Source organism: Gallinula chloropus (genome assembly GCF_964237585.1).
Source record: "Gallinula chloropus genome assembly, chromosome: 5".
Classification (NCBI taxonomy): Eukaryota; Metazoa; Chordata; class Aves; order Gruiformes; family Rallidae; genus Gallinula; species Gallinula chloropus.
The window spans coordinates 74268979-74284635 of NC_140090.1; the positions used below are offsets into that span (position 1 = coordinate 74268979).

A 15657-nucleotide genomic window follows, 5' to 3' on the forward strand; every position below is an offset into this window, starting at 1 on the left:
AGAGAAACTTCACTTTGAAATTAATTTCTAAAAAGTTGCAAATCCTTTAAGAATTTAATTTACTCTCCCATAAATTCTATGTCTAGGGGAAAAAAAACAAGCTTGTTTTCACCAAGGCCAGGTAGATAATCTTTAAAAGATGCTTGGAGGATATCCTGTGTATGCAAAGTCTCCACAGCAAACAGAAAGGATCCCAAAGGTATTTTCTTGAAACCTTGTTATCTTTAAGAAGTGTTGATTCTTTTGAATCCAATTAATTAAATGCCTGAGATATTCCTATGGTCACTATGATTTTTTTTTTCTTTTTTTTTTAGATGGGCCAAAGAAATCCTTAGGTGAATTCCAAATTCTAATTTTAATTAAGTTTTAACTGTGTTCTTATTTGCTTTAGATGTTTGCAGTATGGATCACTGCTCTTTTTCTTCTTGATGCAGCCAGAGGTAAGAAACAGAGCTGATAAAATCTATAAACAGTGAAAACTGCTGTGTGTAGCTTACACCACATTTTAGAAAAAGCATGTGCTCTGGATTTAGCAGATTTATTAGGAGCACTGAGTTATGTCATGCCTTTCCCACATTTAACCTATTACTTTTTAATTACACAAACGTTTTTCCAGTTAGCAAACAGAATGGGAACTATAAAGGCATTTTTATATATTAATTGATACTAAGAGTCTTCCAGAATAATTTCCCTAACCTACTTTGAACCCACACTAGCATTTGTGGTAGCTACAACACTTTTAACACCAGCCTTGGCACTTCCTCTTCACAGCACTGTGCAGAGAACAAGAAAACAGTCCCAGTCCAAAATACCTCTTTCCCAATAAGAAAGAATAGTTAAGCAGGGATAGACACGAGGAAAGAGCAGGGAGAAAGAGAAAAACACAGTCTCAAAGTTTGCTGGCATCAGAAGAAAGACCACTGTGAAAATTACTGGACTGCTTGTGGAGTCTCTAGCTGCAGCTCCACAGTTAAATCTTCTCTTTCTCAACATGTATTTCCAGTACATGACACTAACCCTGCATTTCACATGGAGCAATGACTAGAGTAAGTCACGGTCTGACGTATCTGACACTTATCCTGGGTAAAAATAGTTTCTCATTGTTTTCAACATCTTTTAAATAACAATAAAAATTATTTGGGATTTCACAACTGTTTTGCTTTAATAGCTCGTACAGATGACATTTAATGGCAACACCCATATGTCATATTTGCATCGTTACTGTGTTAAAGCCACAATAGAAATTGAGAAACTCTAGTCCTTCAGGCACAGACCTCAGTTCCTGAGGCTGTGCTTTACTTTAGGTTTCAACTCAAATTCCATTTTATTGCTTTCACTAAAATCTTACGATGATAAAAAAATAATGGAGAAGTTTAATGTACATTGTGGAGCAACCAGAGATAACTATTTTAATATTTAGCTTTTAATTTATTTCTTCATGACTTGTTGCCCAAGAAATAATAATTTAGATAATCCCTGGAGCATTAGCACTTATTTGAAGGACTGTTCTGCACTAGCAAAAGCTGGTTTGTTCTCTGGATCCACAAAAATCAAGATTTTGTCTTTTTCCAATGGTTGTGTTAACAATGTCAAAATAAGCGATGAGTCCACCAAACTGAGCTCAACACTATGCTTGCAACAGGAATCCGTCTTGAATCGTAGAATCACAGAATCACAGGGGTTGGAAGGGACCTCGAGAGATCATCGGGTCCAACCCCCCTGCCAAAGCAGCTCCCCAGCTCATATTGCACAGACAGGCGTCCAGATGGGTCTTGAATATCTCCAGAGATGGAGACTCCACCACCTCCCTGGGCAGCCTATTCCAGTGCTCTGTTGCCCTCACTGTGAAAAAGTTCTTCCCCATGTTGGTGCGGAACTTCCTGTGTTCCAACTTGAAGCCATTGCCCCTTGTCCTGTCTCCACAGAGCACTGGAAAGGGGCTGGCCATTTCCCTGTGTCCCACACTTGAGATATTTATAAACATTAATAAGATTCCCCCCCCCTTAGTCTTCTTTTCTCCAGGCTGAACAGTCCCAGCTCACTCAGCCTGTCCTCACAGGGGAGATGCTCCAGGCCCTTAATCATCTTTGTATCCCTTCTCTGGACTCTCTCCAGGAGATCCCTGTCTTTTTTATACCAGGGAGCCCAGAACTGGACACAATACTCCAGGTGGGGCCTGACCAGGGCAGAGAGATCAAGTTCCTGCTACATGTACAAGGCACAGGAGCACAACTGAACCTCTCAATGAAAAATGAGCAGAGGTGCTATCCTAAATCAAAACTGGCCACTTTCCATTTCCCTGCTGTAAACACTGTCCTGCCAGCTTCTTGCAAAGTGATGACAACCTAACCTGCTGCATTCGCAGAACACTAACGTTTTTCTTTGCATACCCCAGGAAGGGAAGTTTGCTACAAAAGGCTGGGATGCTTTACAGATAGCCCCCCTTGGTCTGGGATCCCAGGGAGACAACTGGCAGGCTTGCCCAGCGCTCCAGAAGATGTGAACACTAAATTCCTCCTTTACACTAGAGACAACACCGTGATATATCAAGTAAGAAATTGCTTTGTTTGAACAGTTGATAATATACAGTCAACAAATCATACACATTTCTTCGTAACTTTGTTCAAAAGTCTGTCAGGAAAAGCTCCAGTTTTATATTACAAACTCCATGAAAAGTCCATCCTAATTTTCCTCCATCTTTTTCCTTGTTTCAGCTCTCTGATGAGCAAGGTATATTTACAATATACTAATCACAACCTGCCAACATAAGTCATCGGAGATACTTTGGATATATTTTATACACTTAGAATCACAGACTGGTTTGGGTTGGAAGGGAAGTCAAAGACCATCTAGTTTCAACTCCTGCCATGAGCAGGGACATCCTCCGCTAGCCCAGGGTGCACAAAGCCCCATCCAATCTGGCCTTGAACCCTGCCAGGGATCCAGGAACAGCCCCAGCTTCTCTGGGCACCCTGTGCCAGGGTCTCACCATCCTCACAGGAAGGGTTATTTCCTAATGTCTTATCTAAATCTCCCCCCCAACACATTAAACTCATCAGCCCTTGTCCTATCACTCCACAACCTTGTAATCAGTCCCTCTCCAGCTTCCCTGTAGCTCCTTCAGGTACTGGGAGGCTACATTAAAATCTCCCCTAGGACTTCTCTTCTCCAAGCTGAACGAGTTCAACTCTCTCTGCTTGTCTCCATAAAGGAGGTGCTCCAGCCCTCCGATCATCTTTGTGGACTCCTCTGGACTTGCTCCAACAGCTCCATTTCTGTCTTGTACTGAGGGACCCCGGAGTTAGACACAGTACTGCCTGGGGGTGTCTCATGGGAGTAGAGCAGAGGGAGAGAGAATCACGTACCTCAATCTGCTGGCCACACTTCTTTAGGTGCAGCTCAGGGGACAGTTGGCTTTCTGGCCTGCAAGTGAACATTTCAGGGTCATGTTGAGCTTCTCGTCCACCAACACCTCCAAGTCCTCCTCAGGGCTGCTCTCAATCCATTCTCCAGTCAGCCTGTAGTTGTTCTTGGGATTGCCCTGACCCATGCACAGGACCTTCCACTTGGCCTGGCTGAACTTCATGCAGTTCTTCTAAGCCTGTTGAGGTCCCTCTGCATCCCTTCCTTAGAGCATGTCAACCACACAACACAGCTTGATGTCGCTGGTAGACCTGCTGAGAGCACACTTGATCTCACCACCCATGACACTCAATGCCACTGTTCATATTTCTTTATAGTAAGTTAATGGTTCAAATTAGGTTTCAGCTTCAGCATTATAAAGCCAGAGATAGAGAAGCTCAAAAGGAAACAAAAGGACAATCTCAGGTTTGGCTCCTGTGTGTCACCAGCTTAACACCATGCTTCAGGGATGTCAGTCATACATATGATTATTAGGATTGCTCTCAGGGGATCTGCTAAAGTGATAGCCAACACTGGGCCATAAGAACAGGTAGACACTTAAGAGTGAAGATATAAAATAGAAAGTATTTGTGTCTACCAGAGAGGGATGAAAACCTAAAGGAAAGCTTGGAAAATTTAGAAATTGTAGAAAGAAAAACAGGATGCTAAAGAAAAACTGCATGAAACCATCCGTAATAAAATAAGGAAACAACCAAAAAAAGAATGAAATGGGGACAGAGAAAGAAAATAAACAAATAATAAACTTTCTTTTTGAAGAATAGGACTGAAGGGAAGTGAAGACTAAAAAGCTGAAGAAAAAGACTTGGTAAGATACAGTATTGAGAGCTTAGAGGTTTCTCTTACATTCTGATCTGAACCAGGTTATCTTTCATGAAAACACATTAGGTACAGAAACACAGCAGACTGGAGATGTATGGAAGAGAAAAGTTTAAAAGGTGTCGTTATCTACAACACCTGCAAGTTAGTTAGTGACAGAGAGAGGAATCTCTAGACTGAGAGAGTAGCAATTGGAAGTAGCTAAAAGGATCCTGCAGAACTGTATAGGCTGGATCAAATGGGAACTCACTGAAGGACGCCAGCTGTGGGTTAACCCTTTCCTCTGGAGACCAGCAAGTACTGGGAAAAGCTCACAGAAGAATGCTTGAGATGTTGGAAGTATCTGGGCTGGGCTTGTCCACAGCTTGATGCAGTCTTCTGGAACTATAGACTGGTCAAAGAAGAGAAATGACCATTAGAGAGCATGAATTTACTTGGGCAAAGAACAAGAAAAATTAATCAAATAATACAGGGGCAGGGAGGGAGTAATTTATTGCTGTTGTTGGTTTACATGTAAAGGCTTCAAACTTGGGGGTTTTTTATATAAATGGTAGTCATAAACTGGAGATTCAGGGATTTCTCCTGATTGAGTCACATAGCAACAAGTCCACCATCTCCAGCTGAAAGGGCCTGTAAGGTTTTCACTTTAATCAGTGTTTTGCTGAAGGTGAGATGTGTGATACTTAGTCAGGACTTTGCCTTTTAAGCTCACAAAACCATAACAAGAAAAAAAAAACAGGTAAGAGCCAAATGTTGAAAAAACCCAATATTCAGATTTAAAAAAAAAAAAAGAGAGAAAAGAATGACTTCCTTTCCAATAAAGCCCAAAATGCCTACAGCATCTGATGTCATGAGCCTTGTGGCCTTTCTCATGCTGTCTCAAATATCTTAATGATAAAGTACAAATGAGCTTAGTGATGTAGGTCTTATCTTCAAAGAAAAAGAAACAAAGATATGGAGTCAAAGTCAGCTGTGTAATACCATGCAGAAGATGCTCTCTGTGTATTTCTGTGGCCAAGTTAGATAAAATCTTGAATTTACATGGAATGTTGTATCAGTATATCTTAAAGCATTGTGCAAAGGATGCCGGCATCATTAGCTCAATTAACTAGAGGAAGTGAATCATTTGTTGAAGCTATTAATTAATATCCCCCAGCAAGGTAGTTTGCAAGTGAAGAACAAGACCCATCTGTTCAGAGCCCAGAACTATCTATGCTTTAACCATTGGGGTACTCTATCCTGTGTTGAAATGGACGTTGGTACAAAGCAGTCATATCCTTGTTGTGGTGGTGGGGTTTTTTTTGACACAGAAAATTTCTGCTATAAATCCTTCAACTATCAGAGCTTCAAATTTCCGAGCACACAGGAAAACTCACTTCATTATACATGGCCATCTTGTTGGAGCAGACCTCCTCTGGATAACAAATATATGCAGGGTATGGTATAACTATTGTCATTTTACTTGTGTTTGAAATCTAAATATCCACTATTCCCACTAACTTGCTTAAAATTCCCACATAAAATTTACACCTCAGTTCTCTTGGTAATTCAGGATATATAGGAGGAGGAAAGACCTCATAATGAAAATCACAGGACCACCCTCTTGTACTGAGCTATGAGCACAGCACACTTCAGCCTTCCAACAAATGCCATTTTGCTACACTCACCTCCAGAGAAAGCTATAATTAGCCAATTTTTCAATTCCTCACCAATAATGAAGGGGGGAGGTGGGGAGTCACTTTTCTCACCTTATCAAAAAAAAGTCAAAATAAACATTTCAGAGTGAGGCATTTGACCTAAAGAAACAAAAATGCTTTGCTCAGCAGATTGGTTTGATTTTATTTTGGGACATTTCAAAATTGAAATTGTTTCAGGACCAAAAAAAAAAAAAAATCAGTATTTTCCATTTCTAGAAGTGTATAATGGAATATTTTGGTTAAAATATACAAATTTTTAGAAGATCCAGGCATATTCTATCCTCTTTTTCTACCATCATTAAAGAAGATGATGCTTTAAATATAACCACAACGTCTGGCATGGAAAACAGAACTGAAGCAAGCTGCTGTGTGTATTTATAGGGTGCTCAAACTGCTGCCTCCACTCTGCCTCCTTGTGTTGATTCTTTAGTATTAGTAGGAATTAACATGGCAAAGATATGTCTTACCAGCCATGTGGAAGAAGCAAGTCCCCAGCTACAGCAAAGCACAATATTGTTTGCATACAATCTGCCACAACTGTAATTAATACCTGTTTCCTTCTGCTCTCCTGTTTTCATCAGTTAATGTTTCTTACTGAAGATGTGAACTGCATTCTGACCGACTGGCGAGGCGGCTCAAGCGGGTTGTACACTGATGCTGTTAACAATGTCCGCATCGTGGGGGCCGAGCTGGTATATCTGGTGAACTTTCTGGAGGTAAAAGTATCCACAGAACATGAGCGCCGGGACACAGTCTGTGTGAGAAAGGCTGTGTTTAGGGTGGCACCTTCAGGTTTGGCGCAACAGAGCCAGGAAGTTCAGGGGTAGTCAGTAACACATCTGAAAATGTCATTAAAAAGTCTCTAACCCTGCATAAGTGGAAATACCGACTTCAGTGTCAGACCACTGATAGCCATGTCCCTAAAGGCTTGCAGACCTTTAGTTTCTGAAAGTTTTGCTCAGGGTGGGCTTTTACTGGATAAATCATCCATCAGATTGGAGACTAGCAGAATTGTTGGGATGGAGAGTCACAAGAGCAGGACAGTATGGTTAAAACACTCTTCCATGTGTCACATGCTGCCCCCTGTGAGAAACAGACCACAGCAGAGAAGTGACTCTCCTGTAGCAAAGCTCCCCCTCAGCTGAGCCCAGCGCACTGGCAGCACTCCTGGCATGGTCCTCTCGACCCTGTAGGACCTGCGTCATGGAGCATCCCCGTAGCAGGACGGACGTTTGATTTGCACAAGGGTTATGCTACAGACAAAGGCACTGAAAACTCCTCCACCACAGACCGCTATCCTGACTGGACAGACAGGCTCAGGGGTGAGGCCATGAGGTCATTTGCCTTTTGGATAAGCAGTCATTAAATCACAGAATCATTAAGGTTGGAAAAGACCTCTAAGATCAAGTCAGTAGGAATGTAGGGGAGTTAGGTGCAGAAATTGCCTTTTCCTTCTTTTCTACCATGAGGGTCAGTTCCTGACAGAAATTACTCCCTTCCAGAGGTGTGATGTAAGAGGGAATGAAATGAGTTGGGCACTGCTTCTCTTCAGGAACAGATGCCATTACCTGCAGCAGCTCGACCAGAGACAGTCTCCTCCATTGCCCACAGTCTAGCACAGCATGGGGCCACAACACAGTGCCACAGCCTTGTATCCCCCACTTAACACACTTGTTTTTCCCTTTCCATACATCTTCACAGAAAGACTATGGCTACTCCCCTGCCAACATTCATTTCATCGGCCATAGTCTCGGAGCACATGCCGCAGGGGAGGCAGGGAGAAGGAAACCTGGCATTGGAAGAATAACAGGTACTGAAGCTGTTTCAACTGATGAAGCTTTAAGTTTTCATGCAGCTTAAGAAACTTGAAGAATCACTGCTGCCTTCTAAACACAGTTCAGATTGTGATGTGCTGGTTTGTCATAATTAACAGCATGCAACTAGCATGACAGCACACAAAGCCATGTCCCATCACATGCCATGCAGTTCACTTGTCAACATTCCCAGCTTTGAGAAAGGTTTGACTACAGTGAGATCAGAATGGCTTAATTGTCCCAAGTCTGGCTAAATAAAGGTCACTTTTCACAGGTCACAAGTCCCGGGGAACACTTGGTTATGATTTTTAATGATATAAAAGAACAGGAACAAAATACTGTGTTACATGTGGAATAACAGACTTGTAAAACACTAGCAACTCATTATCAAATTTGGTTTTAAAATCCCACATGAGTTTTCAGCAGTTCAAAAGATTGAAAATCGGAAATGAAAAATTAAATCCCCCTAGAACTAGTATGTCAGGATGGGACAGTAAAAAGTCATGGACACCCTGAAAAGGAAGCAGTCACACAGCTACACAGAGACACAATGACATCACACACACATCCCCATTTTAAAAGGCTTGCTATTTTCTGCTTTCCTTTCTCCTCCAGCCAGTCCTCCTCTCCGCCTAGACGTTGCTTTGACTAAGCTGTGTGCACAGTAACCAGTCACATTAGTGACAGAGGGAAACTGGGATCAGAACTCTTGCTTTAGCCCTGAGGAGAGCTGATATTAGCCCTGAAGACAGCTGACACTGATGTGAAGGGGTAACATTTTAAACCAAGCTCTTTTGGAAATAAAACTAGATTTGTGACCAGATAAAAATTCTCAGACTCACGTGTAACATAGAAAAATTTCGTATTTTTCACTAATACAGAAATAAAATTAAAAAAAAACAAATCCAAAAACATTCTTATAACCTTGTTCCCCAAAAGCAACAAAGCACCCACCAGTATTGTAGTGTGCTGCTATGCCTCCAGCCACCTTTCTATTAAAACCCCGCTTGTTTTTCTGGCTGTGGAACACGAAATGGATTTTTATATGTGGAGTAAAGTCAGGAATGTGATGGCATACAGCGTACACACGTCATATGCAGTGACATATGTATACCAATCTTTATTCAAGTACACATATCTCCATTTATTTAGGTTTGGATCCAGCTGGGCCCCTTTTCCAGTACACCCCTGCAATGGTAAGGCTGGATCCTTCAGATGCAGCATTCGTTGACGTAATTCACACTCACGCTGGACATCTTTTCTTTGACTTTGGTGAGTTTTCACACAAAGCCTGACACTAACACAGAGGTCGGCCAGAGCTTCATACCTGAGAGCAATCAGCCTCCATTCACTGTTCATTTCAGCTCCAGGGATTCTTCAGACTTGTGGCCACCTGGACTTTTACCCAAATGGTGGGAAGAAGATGCCAGGATGCAAGCAGCTTCGTGTGCCTCCTACAACGCGGAGTATCAACGACCTTATGAGAGGTAAATATTTTAAAGAAGTAAGACCTCATTTTAAGCTACAGCTAGAAATAAAGCCTGGGCTAAGGTAAAACCTTTAGAACGCATATATTATTTTCATAGATCAGATTTGGAGTAGGGAGAGAATTCTCAATAAAAAAAAGGAAGATTTAAGGTTGCCTGTGAAATACACTCTGAATTTCTTATGTGCTAATGAAGGCAAATTGAGGATCAAATCTTCAGTTAAAGCATACAGACATGTTTACCACAACCTGTTACAAGAGCCTGGAAAACTGACCACAGTGGGAATTACACGTGATGGACCAGTAAAATTTCATTCAAGGATAATGAGTATGTTAAACTCTGAGCTTCCCTTCTCCCTACAAAGACATCAGTCCCAATACTACCAGGCTTAGACATGGTCATCTATGCCATTAACAGCTTTAATGTCTCTTCAAAGGGAACAATACAAAGTTAAAAACATAGATGATGATAAAATGACTGCTCCATTGATAGTTCATGTTCTTCAAAGAGAGCTGGGCAGTTAATCAGAATTACCCTGGGATCCAGTACAATAGATACCAAAAATCCTGTCTTCTGACCCTAGCCTACAGAAATAAGAACATCTATTATTCACAGTTAAATGTTTTGAAATATGTACCACTAGTTGAGTAATTGGATTTCAAAAATGCTCTGTCTTAGAACTGGTTGAAGAACTTAGTAACAAAGAGGACTGAAAGCTGGCTGTGCCCAAAGTCACTTGAACCAAAACACTTTCCAAATCAGACTGTGGAAAAATGTCAGCGCTTCCAGAAAAACCCCATAAACCTAAATATTTTCCACAGACATTTCACAATGCTGTTTGCAGTGTTTTGTGGTGGAGTAGCTCAGCTCAACAGAACATGAGCAGATGGAGTTGGTTCTTCAGGCAGCTCCTAAAAGTGGACAGCCTTAACTCCCCTGCCTCTTGTTTACACATTACTTTGTGCATACCTCTTCTGTTTGATAATATTTACATTTATGTAGTGCTTTTTCACATGAAGTGCTTTAGAAATGCTATTTAGTAACTTCTTTCTCCAGCTTTTGATGCAGGAGTGAGAGGGGCATTATGTTCCCATTGTATAGATGTTAAGTGAATTTGGCACTAGCATAAAGTAAGCCAGCTATAAGAGCTGAGATTTTTTAAGTTAAAAGCACAGACCCTTCTGAAGTAGACTTGAAGAAGGAACTATAAAGAAAACATACTCAGGAAGCCTTGATGATGCAGATTATTTTCAAGAAAAACAGACAAAAATAATTTCCAGAGGGTTTTTTGTGTGTTGTGGAGTTGGGTTTTTTTCTTTCCTTCCTCATGTAAAGAACAATGCATATCAACTGGCCAATGCCAACTGGTATGCCTTTGGGATGCACAAATATTGGCAGCAGGTGAAATTCTGATTTCATTCACAAGCTGTGCCAGTTTGCACGTACTACTTCATCGCCTCCAAGACTTCATTCACCCTGTGATTAGGGGAGCTGGAGAGGAGTAGAGCCCACTTTTACACAACCTAATTTTGGTATGTTATGCTTTGATAAAGGAGGGACTTCAGAGCCAGTGAAGACAATACCTGCCACAAGGGATCTGCAAATATAACCACATAGTGCTTTCTTCTTTCCTGCACTAATGGCTTACGAATTTCACTCTGGTGGGAAAATGTACATGTTCCAAATAGTTCTGCCAAAATCAGGGACACGCTGCTAAACATCTTGTTTTTCAGACCACTTCACAGAATGACAACTGTCAAACAACCACAGATTTTCTAGAGCTTAAAAAAACTCTGAAAGCCACTGAAGTTAAAATAATTACTACAATTAACTTTAATTTTAGAAATGAGTGGAAAGAGTGGTTTTACAAAATACCATGTTGTGATAAAGATAAGCAAATGAAAACTACTTCATAGTAACTACTATATGCTTTACAAATAGCCTAACTATAAAATTTGAAATATCAAAGGGAATTTCTCCCAAATCCTTCTCAGTTCCCATGCTGCAGTAAAAGCAATGAAGTACACATAGGAGGACAGGAGGCTACACAAGGTCTTCCTTGGTGCACTCCCACCTTGGTTAACTTCAGCGTGAGCACAGGGACACACAGATTATGACCTAGCTCTTGCCCATCAACAAAAAAATGGCACATAGTAAAATATATTTTGCTATAAACCCAAATAACTCACACTTTGAAAAAAAAGTAATAATTTGAAGATGTTTAATCTGAGACATTACTGTGTGCACAAAATGCTTTTGGGTGGAAAAGTCCCACAAATCTTTTGACATGGACTTTATGTTAACACATACCTTTACACATTTTTTACTTGGACTTTCTTCCCAGAATACAGATCTATTGGATGTGGACATAAAAGAAGTCTCCGGTATTACGCTGAGAGTATCATCACTCCCGATGGATTTGTTGGGTATCGGTGTGAAACATACCGAGATTTTGTACTGGTAAGTACCAGGGACGTGTTTATCTGAAGGGTTATAGCCCTGCCCTTCTTCTCTTAACAATTTCTGGGACAACTTCTACACTCTGGGGCATGGGATACAGGGGATGTATGCAGGCCCACTGACTACCCTCACCCAAAGCACAAACAAAACCCAGGCAAAACGTAAAAGTGGCAAACAAAACAAAATAAAATTTGCAGAAGAAAATAAGGTAATAAATATAAAGAGCAAAACCAGCTAAAAAGGGAGATATGAAGAGGTAAGAGGGCAATGAGAAGCAGTGGCTGGGCTCACCTTTTGCGTAGGTCAGCAGTAAGGGACACAGTCTGGTTGAAGGAAATCCATCTTAACTTGATGGAACCTGTCATTAAGAGGGCAGCCTCTGCATTTCAGAAATGTTTAAAGGTCTATATAACCAATGAACATCCACAATATTTAGGGGAGGGGAGATACCTATATAGCCCAGGATTGCTCGCACAGCCCTCGGGTGGCACAAGGTGGCAACATAACGTCCTAGTGGTTTGTGCCTGATATGACTGAGCTTTCAACAGACCAGTTCTGGCAACGCAGCTGAGGAGGACTGGTCAAGAAGGAAAACAAGTCTGAGGTCATTTCCATCTGTTCCCAAATGGAATGATTACAATACCGTGGAAAAGTTGGCAATGTTCATAGTGATGTTGCCACTTAACTTGCAGGTTTGATACAATTCAGAACTGGAAAGAACTCTGTGTAATTTAGTGATGTGAGATAAATGGGTTTTTTTCAAGCTCGTAATAAACAAGTCATGATGGTTACTTAGACTTTTGTTCATCTAATAGCCAAATAGCCAAGATTCACAAATACCAATTCCTCAGAATCTCCCAAATACCAAAACTGAACTAAATATAACAATGCTGTTTTTTCCAACTGTGATTAAATCACTTCCACTGGAAAAATACTAGTTTGGATTTTGGTTTTCTAGGGGTTTTTATTTTAATGGACATACAGGTCTTGATCTGAATGTTTGATGTACGTATATATATTAATTTCACAGAACACATTCCAAAGCAAGACCCCAAGGCTTCAGTATTCCTCAGTCTAAATATTTTTACCATGAATGAGATACCCAGCCAGACCTGCTTATAAATAACATCAGCCACCCTATAATAATTAGCAGACAACCTTTCAACTGACCCTATGAAGGATAAATATATTGCCTATATTTTATGGATCAGGTATTTACTTATTGTCTCTGCAAGAACACAAGGAATTAGGCCAGATCTTCAGCCTGTTTCTCTCTGATTTTCAATCAGAGGAGATAAGCTGACTGACCATCTCAGCTTCCTTTTTCATGACACCAATAAGTACTGAAAATATGATCTGAACTCAAATGCAAGTACTTTTTTTTAAAAAAGCCAGGGAAAAGCTGAAATAGTCAAATTTCTTAAACTTTAAGGAGTGGGATTAGACCAGATAATGTCTTGTAACACATGGTTATTTCCCCACAGGGAAACTGTTTCCCCTGTCCAAAGGAAGGATGTCCACTGATGGGCCACCACGCTGATAAGTTTTTACATAAAACTGATAAAGAACAGCAGAAGGTTTATTTAAACACAGGACCCTCGCCTCCTTATGCTCGTAAGTGCTCTTTTTGGGTGGTGAATTCTCAAGTGGCAATGAGTTATGTGTAAACAGATTCCTTACTCTTCTGCAGACAGCTGCTGGAGTTAATGAGTGGAACTCAGTGCAAGATCTAGAGTCTCAGGTGCGTGAGGAACATGCAGTACCAGTATTATCTGGGAAAGGCTGAGGTGGCTATAGAAACAGACCAATGGATGCTGACCTCTGAGTTAGAAACCCTGATAAAATGTTGTTAGTAATTGCTTCAAAAATTATGTGAAGCTGAAGGTGGGAAGAATATGATGCTGAAAGTGCAAAACTTCAAATGAAAAAAAGTTACATTGGTTTTATTAACAAAAATTTATAAAACTGGTTCATATCACAGTATTTTTGCAAAGCTCATCAGCTCCAAATTGTAAGGAGTAATAAGAAGTATAGTTTTAATCGTGATTAATGTTGAAGCAGTCAGAGAACTGGGAAATAAGAATATGCACGAATAAATTGGAATCCATCACAGGTGATGAATTGCAAGGGCAATACATGAGAGAAGGTCTTCGAGGTCCTTATTTACTAGGAACCAAAATACGACAGCAAAACTAAGAACCAAGAAATGAAAAGGATTTATACCACGTCTCCATAAGAAAAGTAAAAAGAAAAATAATTTTAGCTTTCTGGGATCATCCTGGGAAAGCTGCCCATTTTGTTTAATATATCTTTAACAACACAGCAGACCACTGGACTTCACTTCATAGTTGAGAGCTAACAGGCTACCCATGAGACCCCACAAATGGCTTACAAGTGTAAGAAATTACATCATTAAAAGTGAGGCCAAGTGGAAGAGCAAGGTGCATTGCTGGCAGATGAAATACTCAACGTATCTGGTCGGTCAGCAAAGGTTGTGTCGGTGATTTATACCTCTGCCGAGGAAATTCGTACTACTCAAGCTAATATTTTCCTCAATGAAGAGTGACATGTAGTTTGCTTACAAGCCCATTCGTGCAACCCTTTCCTCTCCCTAAAAGGCACTGAAGCATATGAAAAGTTTTACCATTAGGAAGTAAATCTCCTTACAAATGTAATCTATTTCATTTTGCTTTCAAAGGCTGGAGGAAAGAGATACATGTCAGAGTATCTGCAACCGAAAGCATGAAAGGAAGTATAGATGTAGCCTTGACTGGAACTAATGGCATCAAGAAAAGATATACAATTGACAAGTAAGTTTAATAGGATTGTTGAAAAAATGGCTCTATCTTTGTTATCATATTGAATTTATGCACAGTTTACATCTCTTATCTTGTGGTTTACCTTGGTAAGTAACCACTTATCAGCTACTTTTAAGTTCCCCATGCTACAGCTTGTGGTCAAAATCTGCTTGCTTGTCTCTCTTGCTCTGTATTTTCCCTTCTTTTCTGAGGATGAGGTATAGGACAGCCAAGTGGGCCAAGAGCTCTGTGGCTACTGCTGAACTCAATCAGCATTTGGTTATCTTCTCCATGAAGACAGAGTGCCATATGATACAATAGTATTCAAAACATCAACTCTCATAGCATCCCATCCCTCATCTTGTTTTCTAAAGTGTAGCTTCCCCACACACACTTGTAAAGAACATTAAGCATCACATCTGCACTTTTCTTTTGACAGGGGCACTTTCAATCCAGGCAACACATACTTGAACTATGTCGATACAGAAATTTCTGGGAACATTTCAAAAGTTGAGTTTCTTTGGAAAAAGTATCCAGGTCATGTACATAGAGGCTGCATGGGAGCTGAAGAAGTCACAATAATATCTGGAGAAAATGGAAATGTGTGAGTATATAATCTAATCTTATTTCATTCTGTAGGTCTTGGGGAAAAAAATAAATGAAATGGGGAAAAAAAGCAAAACACTTACTTGGTATCATGCCCCTTAAAGCAAGTGGGTTTAATTGTTGAAAATAATAATCCTAAGCTAAACATCAGCAATTCCTAGGTGTTTGACCTAGTTGTTGACTAAAGTTGTTCCCAGGACCTGAGTGCTGCAGCCAGACTTCCCCAAAGAACAGAGAGATCAAATCTCAGATTCTGGGGGCTATAGCCCTGCACTTTCAAGAAAAATGTTTTTCTCCTAAATTGCAGCACATCTGAAGCAGCTCTGCATGATGCAACACTATACCTGCCCTGGGAGGGCACGTCAGGCTGACTCTAACCTGATCCCACAGACCGGGCACCCACTGGCATCTGCAGTATGTTAGGTGTGCTCCTGGAGCACACCTCTTGGTTTACTCTTAACCAAAATAAATCCAGCCAATGGATTCAGACCACTGTGTTGTGTAAAGCAAAGTGTGGTAATTTGGGAGAAACAGAGCGAGAGGGTCACTTCAAAAG

The 15657-nt window shown here is 40.7% G+C and overlaps 1 protein-coding gene across 1 annotated transcript; it reads left to right on the forward strand.

Annotated features, from left to right (window-relative positions):
* Positions 1–391: 391 nt before the first annotated feature.
* On the forward strand, positions 392–15103 carry LOC311192220 (pancreatic lipase-related protein 2-like; the record flags this gene model as incomplete). The annotated part of the gene is made up of 11 exons (XM_084264644.1): positions 392–440; positions 2396–2550; positions 5550–5675; positions 6518–6652; positions 7638–7746; positions 8903–9022; positions 9115–9237; positions 11582–11697; positions 13182–13311; positions 14396–14507; positions 14935–15103. The coding sequence occupies 11 exons, from the start codon at positions 392–394 to the stop codon at positions 15101–15103; spliced, it is 1344 nt and encodes a 447-aa protein (XP_084120770.1).
* Between the last annotated feature and the right edge of the window lie 554 nt (positions 15104–15657).